The sequence below is a fragment of the Myotis brandtii genome, unplaced genomic scaffold, assembly GCF_000412655.1.
Source record: "Myotis brandtii unplaced genomic scaffold, ASM41265v1 scaffold50, whole genome shotgun sequence".
NCBI lineage: Eukaryota > Metazoa > Chordata > Mammalia > Chiroptera > Vespertilionidae > Myotis > Myotis brandtii.
The window spans coordinates 414117-426002 of NW_005369061.1; the positions used below are offsets into that span (position 1 = coordinate 414117).

The 11886-nt window shown below is 40.2% G+C and overlaps 1 protein-coding gene across 5 annotated transcripts in view; it reads left to right on the plus strand.

The window, feature by feature from the left end:
• SLC6A4 (solute carrier family 6 (neurotransmitter transporter), member 4) overlaps positions 1 to 4889 on the plus strand; it is a 29131-nt gene extending 24242 nt beyond the window's left edge. For all 5 annotated transcript variants that reach the window (XM_014548269.1, XM_014548270.1, XM_014548271.1 and 2 more), the window contains one exon: positions 4261 to 4889. In XM_014548269.1, coding sequence (XP_014403755.1) covers positions 4261 to 4271 — 11 coding nt within the window. In that variant the 3' untranslated portion in view covers positions 4272 to 4889. The remainder of the gene's footprint in view (positions 1 to 4260) is intronic.
• The last annotated feature ends 6997 nt before the right edge of the window (positions 4890 to 11886 follow it).

The window sequence follows — 11886 nt, forward strand, 5'->3', positions numbered from 1 at the left end:
TCCAGAATGACGCCTGGAAGGACATCCGGTCTAATTAGCATATTACCCTTTTATTATTATAGATAACTTACAACGTGTAGACCTCACACAGCTGCCACTGTCCTCTTAAGGCATTTCCCCTAAACCTCAAATCAACAGTGAAGGAAGGAGCTGGTCATTTGGGAGCAGCATGGTGTACGGCGTGGGGTGTATGCAGTGTCCTAAACTTACCAGATAACTCCTTTGCCTCCTGCTTGCCATTGGATTCAAATCAGTGGTGCCTGGGGCAATGTACAAAATTTTTTCTTTAATATATATTTTATTTATTTTTTTACAGAGAGGAAAGGAGAGGGATAGAGAGTTAGAAACATCGATGAGAGAGAAACATCAATCAGCTGCCTCCTGCACACTCCCTCCTGGGTATGTGCCCGCAACCAAGGTACATGCCCTTGACCGGAATCGAACCTGGGACCCTTGAGTCCGCAGGCCAACGCTCTATCCACTGAGCCAAACCGGCCAGGGAAGGCTCCTGATTCTTGGTCCCATGCTCTCCCTTTAGTTGCAGCTTCTCTTTTGTCTTCAGCTTGCCCTCTCATAGTTTGCTGATGTAGAAATTGGAGCTAGAGGTTAAGGAGAGGTGACTTGCCATTTTTTTTTTAATACTATGTTGTAGAATTAGTAGTGCAGGTCACTTCCAAGTCCGTAGGTGGGTGCTCTTGTAGGGGATAAGCTCAAAGGGGAAGAGTGGTATTTGGGGAAAGCTAGAAGAGGTGGTACTCCATAATGAGCTGAAAACAGATGGGCTGGTCTCTGGGCCCTAAGAAGCAAAACCCAAACATGAGACGAATGCACTCATCTCCTTAAAACACCTTCTAAGAAACATGAGGCAAGAGAACATGAGGCAATTAAGCATCAGCCCTTCCTGAGAACTGAGTTCATTGCTTTGTCCAAGTAGGAAAACTGAACTCTAGGCGAACAGAACTCTGTAAGGAGTTACTAATCTCCTACACCCAACCCTGTCCTGTCACATCTCATTCCTCCCAGGGGCCTTGAACTCTGGTGTTGCTTGAAACACATGCTCAGACCTAGTCATTGAATTTGTTTCTTCAGGTTGTCCTTTATGGCAGCTGTGAGGGGCCCCTGGCTCTGTTGACTCAAACCCAGAGGCCAAGGTCAGGGGTGGGAACTCAGTTTAATAAATATCAGTATTCTTTGGGCACAGACTCAAATCTTGATCATCTTTCTTGCAAATTCCCCATTAGCCACAAGGATATGCCACCCAGAGGTGTATACTTAACAGAGCTCAGATCCATCAGTGGTAGAGGTGAGGCTGGTCGTAGGGCCATCTTTGCCAGAGGGCACCAGAGAGGGAACAGTGAGTTACCAGTCAAGGAGGACCGGGAGGGAGAAGACCTGCTCAGCTGGGGCAAGTTATTCGCCTTCTCGTGGCCTTAAAATGTGCTCGTCGGACTGGATTAACATTTCCCAAATGTTAATATTTTTTGGAAATATATTTTTATTGATTTCAGAGAGGGAGAGAGAGATAGAAACATCAATGATGAGAAAAAAATCATTGATCAACTGTCTCCTCTACATCCCACACTGGGGATGGAGCCCACAACCCGAACATGTGCCCTGACTGGGAATCGAACTGTGACCTCCTGGTTCATAGGTCGACGCTCAATCACTGAGCCACTCCAGTGAGGCCCAAATGTTAATATATTTTAAGGATCAATCGTTCCATGGCTTATCAGTAGGCATTACTGCAGGGGGGGAATTTTTTATGTAGTCAAAAGGTTTTGGAGAATGCTGGGTCAAGGCAAGTTGAATAGGTTTCTTTACTGCAGGACTTCCCAAAAGCTTTAAATGCCCACGTGCATCTTAGTCTCCGAGAGCGATAAAGCATGTCCTGTTTTTTTTGCCAAGAACACCAAGGAACGGTAATTATTCGTGAATACCATACTTGATGGTCCATAACAGTGATGGCGAACCTTTTGAGCTCGGCGTGTCAGCATTTTGAAAAACCCTAACTTAACTCTGGTGCCGTGTCACATAGAGAAATTTTTTGATATTTGCAACCATAGTAAAACAAAGACTTATATTTTTGATATTTATTTTATATATTTAAATGCCATTTAACAAAGAAAAATCAACCAAAAAAAATGAGTTCGCGTGTCACCTCTGACACGCGTGTCATAGGTTCGCCATTACTGGTCTATAACATTCTTTCTATGAGGGAGGGAGGCTGCATATGAAATGTTAATATGGTAAAAAAAAAACATAAAGACTAAGAGAAAGGTAAGTTTCTTCACGCTTGTGGGCCCCGGCCATACACCAGGTTGGAGTCTGTGGACCCACCACTTGCCCACCTGTAATTTGGAGGATATCACATTCACCTGTAGGTGGAAGTCTCAAGGTTGGCGTCATCAACTCGATTAGGTCATTCACAGAAGCCCCTGGTACTCTGCACAAGATACTGGTCCCTGATGAGTAAGCATCCAACAGGAATCCATTTCTTAGATGAGCACCTTGCAGAAGGCCAGGGCTGGCAAATTTTGAGAGTCATAGTAGTCTGGCCATTGAAATGCTGCCAAAATATGAAAACAAGGGTGGGCCTGGCAGACTGGGGGAATCAGCAGCCAGAGGGACAGCTGAATAGGTCGGTGGGGGTCAGGGTGCAATGTGGTTCACCGTACACCTCAGTGCTTTCTACTCCTTCTGTGCAACACTTAAGACTAGAGTGATCTGTGCCCAGTTCCCAATTAGCAAGATATAATTCTGTGTAATCAGGTTACATATTCCATTTAATTGGCTTACATACTTCTGTGTAATCAGGTTACATGTTCATCTGCGGGGAAGGATGGTTTGAGAAATGTTGCTTTCCATAACTTCACATTTCAAAGCAGCTGATAGACACTGCAGGAATTCCTTTTTAAATGGGTCTCCTGGGTGAGGTTTCAGTATTTGAATATTAAGATCATTAGGAGCACAACATGTACAATTTTGTGAATTTCATTAACTATGAGAATGGCACTTTTTGAATTCCATAGGCCCTTCTCATCAAAGAACTTCTAGAACCAGGAAATGAAAAAGATTGAGGGGGACTATGTACTTTTTTTAAAAAAGTATTTATTGATGAGAGAGAAGGAGAGAGAGACAGAGACAGAGAGAGAGAGAGAAGTATTTATTGATGAGAGAGAGAGAGAGAGAGAGAGAACATCGATTTGTTGTTCCACTTATTTATGCACTCATTGGTTGTTTCTTGTATGTGCCCTGACCAGGGATCGAACCTTCAACCTTGGTGTATCAGAATGACCCTCTAACCAACTGAGCTGCCAGGCCAGGGCCATGGACTATGTTCTTTTTAATCCAAAATACAAAGGACAACTAGTAGAGCTTCTCCTAAAATCAGTCAATCAAAAAGGGTGTTCGGATCCAATTTGCCTGCTTACGGTGGTCAGACTTTGCCATCAAAGATTTTACGAAGCAACTTCATAGAGGTTTTTCTAAGCCTCTGCAGCGCTGCTGTTTTCCCTCCGCCGCCTCCCTGAGCTGCTTCATGCCACCCTGATGCTTTTACAGGCGAGCTGTCTACTGCAAGCTGTCTACACAAGCCCAAGCATATTTCAGATCTGTCTTGAAGCTTCTGTGTACCTCAGCTGTTTCTAATGCAAAAGTTCTCAGCTTTCCCCCCATGATGAGGACTATGTCAGAATGAGATGACTTTAGGGGTGATTTCAACGGTCACATCTTTTAAAATGTAAATTATGTGATGAGTTGCACCCTGGTCTGAACGGACCAGTATGCCTTTACAGGTGGATTCATTAAATCAGTAACATCCTGGCTGTGACATGGCTGATGGCTCTGCCTGTAGTGTGTGTGCAGGGCTGAGGGCGGGAGGGCGCCAGGACACAGCACTCACTCTGCTCCCCGAGCCCTGTGGCCACATGAAACCTCCTCCTTCCAGAGAAAAAAATGCGTTTTCCTAGGTCTTCAAAAGCATGTCATAGGCCAGCAGAGTTCTATTGAAGGCCCATTTTCTCCCTTGAGTGATATAATGACTTTCATGATTAGTTTACAGATGCCTGTAGCTCCCGAATATTCCATTTCCATTCACCCTTGGGAATGAATAAATTAGGAATTCCTTTGAGACTATTCCAACATACTATGAAATGCCATTAAAATGCTACTTAAACTTTGTTGTAATATTAATGTTGGAATACCTTTTCAGTACTGTTAAATCACAAGAATGTTTATAACAACCTATTTTCTTCCCCACAGCGTATTATTAAAAGTATCACTCCAGAAACACCAACAGAAATTCCCTGTGGGGACATCCGCCTGAATGCCGTGTAAAACGCTTCAACGAGAGGAGGGTGAGGGGCTTCCCCACCACCTCTCCCTTCAGCTCTGACGAGTCGCGCCGTCTTCTCCCTCCAAGTGAATGAGTTTCCAGCTAAGCCTGACAATGGAAGGGCCTTCTTCAGAGAGACACAGTCTCCAAAGACTATGGTGCCCAGACTCTCACGGCCTCCAGCCACTTCTTCCTGTGACATCTCCTGGACATGTTACCATGTTAGACTCTGTGATGCAGCCGAACTGGACGATTTTGGATGCGTGAGGGTGTGTATGGAGGTGATGAAAACCACCACGTAATCAGTTAGGACTAGGTTTAGAATCAAGTCTGTGAACGTCTACTGTATCATTTCTCGTTATGATCCTTGGTGTCTGACATCTGTTTGCTTCTGAAGTCCTCATTGTTCATGGATGCATACACCATTTATTGCTAGGCATTTATTTTCTGAGTAGCATAGACTTTCATAGCTGCATCTACTAGACCCCTGTAACCCATGTGCTGCTGTGGAGTCAGGAGAGGAAAATATAAGAAACTAAACTGAAAAATAATGTGAGCGTGTGTGTCTGTGTACTGCTGTTTCAGCGTATCCTTACCTTTATTCCAATACTTTGGGCCCATTCCGAATGATTTGCATTTCCACTAATTTTTCTTACATCAACCAATTCTACCTACTCAGATGTGTATGGATGTTATTATTTGAAGCATATAATTACTACGGCATGTTCTGCCACCTTTTCCTTTTCCAGGGACACTACTTGAGCCCATAAACCTTTCTTTATGGGCCAACCTTTAGCATTTGCTGAACTTTGTCATATTCCTGTCTCTCTCTGCTAAACATTTTGTCAGCAAAGACTATGCTACAACCTGTCATCCCACAAGTAACATAATAAAAGCAAAACAGCCGTATGCTAAGTGAGAAGTTATATACTTTAAAGTCACCATGGAAATCATACATTATTTAAAATGCGGGGAGAGTTACAAAAAAAGACTAAATTAGGAAGGTGAGCCTAGATAGTACTTGCTTGAGACGCATGTTAGAGAATGAAATTTATAACTCCAAATACGACAAAGGAAATGTTGAAACCAGGAATATCCCTATACTGTAGAAAGCTTTTCTGGTCTACTTGAAACAGCCTGAATTTTTTCTTCAATATCAGAGTTAAGTCATAGATTTTTTATTAAAATCTGTTGAATTTAGTTCCATGGGAGGACTATTTCAAAGCCCTAAACTTTTTTCTTACTTTCTGTAGTATTGCTCTTTTTCCTCATTACTTAACTGCCTCTAAATTTTAATGAGAGAACAATACTTGAAAGTTCAGATAACTACATTAGAGGCAGAAACAAACCTGGTGACAAAGTTAATTTCTTTGTTCTTTTTAGCACCTGGAAATTTCTAAAAAAAAAAAAAAAAAGGTGAACTTGTTTTATTTCCTCTATTAAAATAAAATAACACCCCTCTCAATTGGTTTAGTAGGCATTTCCCACAATAAACAAAATAAATATTTTAGGATGGATATTAAATATGTCTGTCCTTTTGTTTCATATAGTTGCAATCTAGTCAGTATTGTTTCTACATTAGGTGTTTCAAACAATTAACCTTTTCAAGAGAAATCTTTTTCGGAAAATGACACAACATATTTCCATTGGAATTTTAGGTGGTATTCCTCTTATCAACACATCACAAAACCCATGTCAAACTGTTGCTGTACCACAAATGCAAGTTTTTGTCTGTTTCTTAAGTTACCAAAATAGATTTTCACTGGCCAGCTAATTTGGAAACAGTGTGTATTGGTGGAGCATTTCATCAGAAAAAATGTCTGCTGAAGAACCACCTTCTCATTTAGGGAAGAGAATAGATATCAGTCCTTCAATTCTACAATTGAAGATTCCAAATATAGTAGCTTATTTCTAGCAATTTTTAAACACAGTCCAAACCACAAATATTTGAGGAGGAGGAGGTTTCACATCTTTATGCTAAAACACCTAAATTTCCATAGAGCATTTGCTAATTTAAAAGAAAAAAAGGTATTTTGAAAGATTATTCTTATTCAAACTCTGTTATTAAAGGTGTACCTTAAGAAAACTTGATATATGAAAAATGTATATTTTAAAAGATAAAATTAGGGACTTTAAAGAATTTGCAGTTATTTCTCCAATGGCATTTAATATGATTTGATTTACAAACAATTTTTCAGGATACTTTGTGTTGGGTGTACCAATGAGGTGCTTCAAATTCTAGATTATGGTTAATTGAATTATATAAATGGCATTTCTTTCCCCTCATTTTTACCTTCTTCTTCCACAATACTTACAAATAAGAATAAGTAAATCTCTTCCACTCTTCACCTCTGTCAAAAGTGGTAAAATGGTTCCAGCCTGTTTGGCTCAGTGGATAGAGCGTTGCCTGAGGACTGAAGGTTCATGGCATTCCATTCCCAGTTGGGGGCACGTACCTGGGTTTCAGGCTCAATCCATGGCCGGTCAGAGCGCATGAGGGAGGCAACCATCCGTGTGTCTCTCTCACATCAATGTTTCTCTCTCCCTCTCTCTCCCCCCTCCCTCCCTTCCACTCTCTCTAAAAATCAATGGAAAAATATCCTTGGTGAGGATTAACAACAACAACAACAAAAATAGTGGTAATATGTTACCACAAAATAACCAATGTTATTTTTTACATGAAACATTTTATTTTTAAACTTTAGCAGAATTAAAGATGAGTTTTATTTGTATGAAAGTAGAGTCCCCTCTTTAAGATACACATGAATGATTTAAGTTGTGGACTGTTACTGCAATAACTATTAATGTCATGATAGATTTGTTCGGTCTCATTAAAAAAAACCTTCCAAACTCTTAAGTTTAAAATAGAAATCTTAATTTTAACTGTATATTGTCAAAACATTTACATATCCCCCAAAATATCGCTGCATGCCATTTGCAAATATTTAGCTTCAAAACTACCTAGAATTAGAGACATTAAATTTCAGCAAAAGCTAAATAATTATAAGTCTTTGCAATTTGTGCAGAGCTTTAACTTTAGTGTGCTTTCACATATCTCATTTGATTATCAGAGCTCTGGGTGACAAATGTTATTCCCCCAACTTTGCAGATGAGGAGCCTGAGACTCAAAGGATTAACTTCCTTCCCTTCTGGAGTAAGATATATCAGAGGGGGTGATTTGGCCAAATTCACACAGCTGGCAAACTCTAGAACAGGTCTTATGCCTAGATTTTCTGATTGCTGGCCAAAGATTATTTGCATGTCTATCTTTAAAATCATCATCTATAAAAGCCTAAACACACAGATACTAAACTCAAAAGAGATAATCATGAGGGATATGTTCTCAGCAGACAAGGGCATACATTCTCCTATGTAATCCTATATAATAAAAGGGTAACATGTAAATCGACTGAATGGCGGAACGACCGGTTGCTATAATGCGCACTGACCACCAGGGGGCAGACGCTCAATGCAGGAGCTGCCTCTTGGTGGTCAGTGCACTCCCACAGGGGGAGCACCGCTCTGAGGGCTGGTGAGCACAGTGGTGGTGGCGGGAGCCTCTCCTGCCTCCATGGAAGCGCTAAGGATGTCCAACTGCAGCTTAGGCCCACTCCCCATAGGCCTAAGCCGTCAGTCGGACATCCTCCCAGGTCTCCTGGACTGCTAAAGGGTGCAGGCCGGGCTGAAGGTCTTCCCCCACTGCCACCCGCCCCCTCCCCGCGAGTGCATGAATGTTATGCACTGGGCCTCTAGTTACAACATAACCATCAAAATCAGGAAAATAACTTTGATGCATTACTGCCATCTAATCTCAGATCCCATTCCACACTGTCCTTTTAGCAAAAGGATCCACTCCAGAATCATACTTTTCATGTAGTTTGTCTCTCTTGTTTCCTTCAGTCTGGAAGTTTCCTAGTCTTTCCTTGACTTTCATGAACTTGACACTTTAGAAAACTACAGGCCACTTATTTTGTTGAATGCCCCTCAATATGATTTGATAATTGATTATTCATGATTAGTTTCAGGCTATGATTTGGCAGAAATATCGGGGGAGGGGGTGATTTATTCCCATACTGGTAATGTTAACTTCAATTACTTAAGATAGTGTCTGCCAGGCTTTCCATTGTATTCTTTTCTTTCTGTAATTAATTCATATTTTGAAGGGATTGCTCTGAAACTGTGCAAATATCCTGTTTCTCATCTAACTTTCAAAACATTAATTTTTTTACAGGTTCTTATTCAGTGGATTATAATCCGTTGTTATTATAATTTATTTCAATGCTCAAATTGTCCCCTATTTAGCCAGTGAGAGTCCTTTCAAGCTGGCTTTTGTCCTTTTGACATGTCACCCTAATTCTTGGAAAACTTTCTTCCCTTCTGGAGTAAGATATTTCAGTATCATCTTATACTTTCTCTGCAACAGTCACTTCTCCAAGAGGCTCTGATTCCTTTTAGTGAAGAATGTTTTTAGAAATCAAGATCTAGGTCAGTGATGGCGAACCTGACACGCCTGTCAGAGGTGATACGCGAACTCATTTTCTTGGTTGATTTTTCTTTGTTAAATGGCATTTAAATATATAACATAAATATCAAAAATATAAATCTTTGTTTTACTATGGTTGCAAATATCAAAAAATTTCTCTATGTGACACGGCACCAGAGTTAAGTTAGGGTTTTTCAAAATGCTGACACGCCGAGCTCAAAAGGTTCGCCATCACTGATCTAGGTGGTAGGTTATGCTCATTGCTATTGGGGTGTCTGATACCAAATCCTCTCACTGGACAGAACTCAAGTGTGTGTGTGTGTACTAGTACATACACACATTTGCATCTATAATTATTTCTCTATCACGAAAACAATGAATTCATACCATTATCTCCAATTCTAACACCAAACTATAAAGCTCATTCTAGTTTGTTTTCTCTGGAATCCATGAAAAACATATCCTTGGGTGAGGATTAAAAACAACAAAAACCCCCAGCATCCCACCCATCAGAACGGCTAAAATTAAAAGACAAGATGACAAAAGATAAACAATTAACGGGTATAAGCAAGAATGTGGAGCAACTGCAACTCTCATACATGTTGAGTATATTTTGGTACTATTTCTCACAGTATCTACTAAAGCTGATGTATATACCCTATGGATCACAATTCCATTCCTAGGTATTACCCAATCAAAACATACATATGTACACACTAGAAGACAAGTACAAGAATGTTCCTAAAAGCATTATTCATAATAACCCTAAACAGAAAATGAACTCCATGTCCATCAATAGATGGATAAATACTATACTATCTAGAAAACAAAATCTGTGGTGTTAAAAGTCAAGGGAGGAGGCATAGTCTGGGAAGGGGTTTGAGGTTTCTTCTGTGTAAATCCATTAAACTATATATTCATGATACATGCACTTTCTTTATGCATGCTATACTAAATTTTTTTTTTTTTTAATACTCACTCAAGGATATTTTTCCCATTGCTTTCAAGAGGGTAGAAGGGAGAAAGGGATGGGGCAGGGGGAGAAACATGGATGTGAGAGACATCCATCAGTTGCCTCCTACACAAGCCCCAACTGAGGCCAGGAATCTAGGTGCACGGGCCGATGCTCTAACTGCTGAACCACACCTACCAGGGCTATACTACAATTTTTAAAAGATTAAGAATGTTCTGTAACTTGGCATAGACTTATCATATGTGGAATCTTACTCTGGGAGAGAGCTTTTGCCTATAGTAGCAGGAATCCGATTCAAACTGGCCCAAGAGAAAAAGGAGAAGTATTGGTTTAAGTATCTAAAAAAATATATATGCCCCACTAGGACCAGAGATTCAAAAGCAATCAGTAGGTCTTTATCTTTCTCTTATTTCTGCTTTCTTTGGTTGGCTCTATTCTGTCAGGCAGCCAGACTCTCATTCTTTGCAACTCTGGACTTACCTCATCTTCACTATCAGCAATGCTAGTGGAAAACATCTTTTTAAGTTCTGTCAAATCTCAGAATTGGCCTAGCTTGAGTCACATACTTGGAGCCTATTCAGCCCCATTTGATCACTAGACTAAGAGTAGTTAAGGGTACTTTCCCAAGGAAAAATCACGGCACTGTTCCCAGAAAAGGTGTGAATGAATGCGAAAGGCAAAAACATCTATATATCTGGGGAAGGAGAAGAAACCCTTAATTTGTTGCTTCTCCCTGAATTATGCCAAACTTAGTTAATAAAAGTAATACTATTGGTCTGGCCAGAGTGGTTGCACATCAACCTATGGACCAGGAAGTCACAGTTCCATCCCCAGTGAGGGCAGCATGTACCTTTATGGACTCAATTCCCAGTGTGGGGCATGCAGGAGGCAGCTGACCAATGATTCTCTCTTATCATTGATGTTTCTATTTCTCTCTCCTCCCTTTCTGAAATCAGTAACAATGTTTTAAAAAAAAAGTGAAATAGTTGGCCCTCGAACAGTGGTGAGGGGGGTTAAGGGCATCAATCTCTTGTACAGTCGAAATCCGTTTTAACTCCTGCAAAATTTAACTACTGGTTTCTGAAATCAGTAACAATGTTTAAAAAAAAAAGTGAAATAGTTGGCCCTCGAACACGGGTGAGGGGGGTTAAGGGCATCAATCTCTTGTACAGTTGAAATCCGTTTTAACTCCTGCAAAATTTAACTACTGGTAACCTACTGTTGACCAAGAACATAAATGGACAATTCACATATTTTGTATGTTATGTGTATATACTGTATTCTTACAATAAAGTAAGCTAGGGAAAGAAAATCATAAAGAGAAAATACATTTACAGCATTTATTGAAAAAATCTGTATATAATCAGACTCACACAATTCAAACCTGTGTTGTCTAAGGGTCAACTCTATTATAGCTTTTGCCAGCTAAACCATCCAAGCTACTTTATGAGTCTTGGAACTACTTACTGTGAAAGGGAAATCGACAGCTTTTCACCAGATCCCTCAGACTAGTCTCTCCCTCCTACACTTATCTTGTATATTATGGTTAAATTAATCTTTCCAACATATGGCTCTAGTTTTAACAACCCTAACAAAGGAACCACATTCTCTTTCAAAGTTGAAGATTTTTAGCCTGCTACTCATGGTCTTCAATGATCTCACTCAAACTTTTTAATAGTTATATCATACTACAACCCTCTGTGCATGCTGAGTTAATCCTCACCCAAGGATATTTTTCCATTGATTTTTAGAGAGTGGAAGGCAGAGGGAGGGAGAGAGAAAAACATCTCTGTGAGAAACATTGATCAGTTGCCTCCCTTAGCACTGTGACTGGGAATCGAACCTGCAACCTTTTGGTGTATGGGAGAATGTTCCAATCAACAGAGCCACCTAGCCAGGGCAAATAGCACTTTCTTAATGGGAAGAATTGTTAGAAAACTATTTTCTCCATATCGTTCATCCTTTTCCCATGAATAAATTATTTATAATATCTTTTAAATATATTTTATTGACTTTTTACAGAGAGGAAGAGAGAGGTGATAGAGAGTTAGAAACATCGATGAGAAACATCGATCTGCTGCCTCTTGCACACCTCCT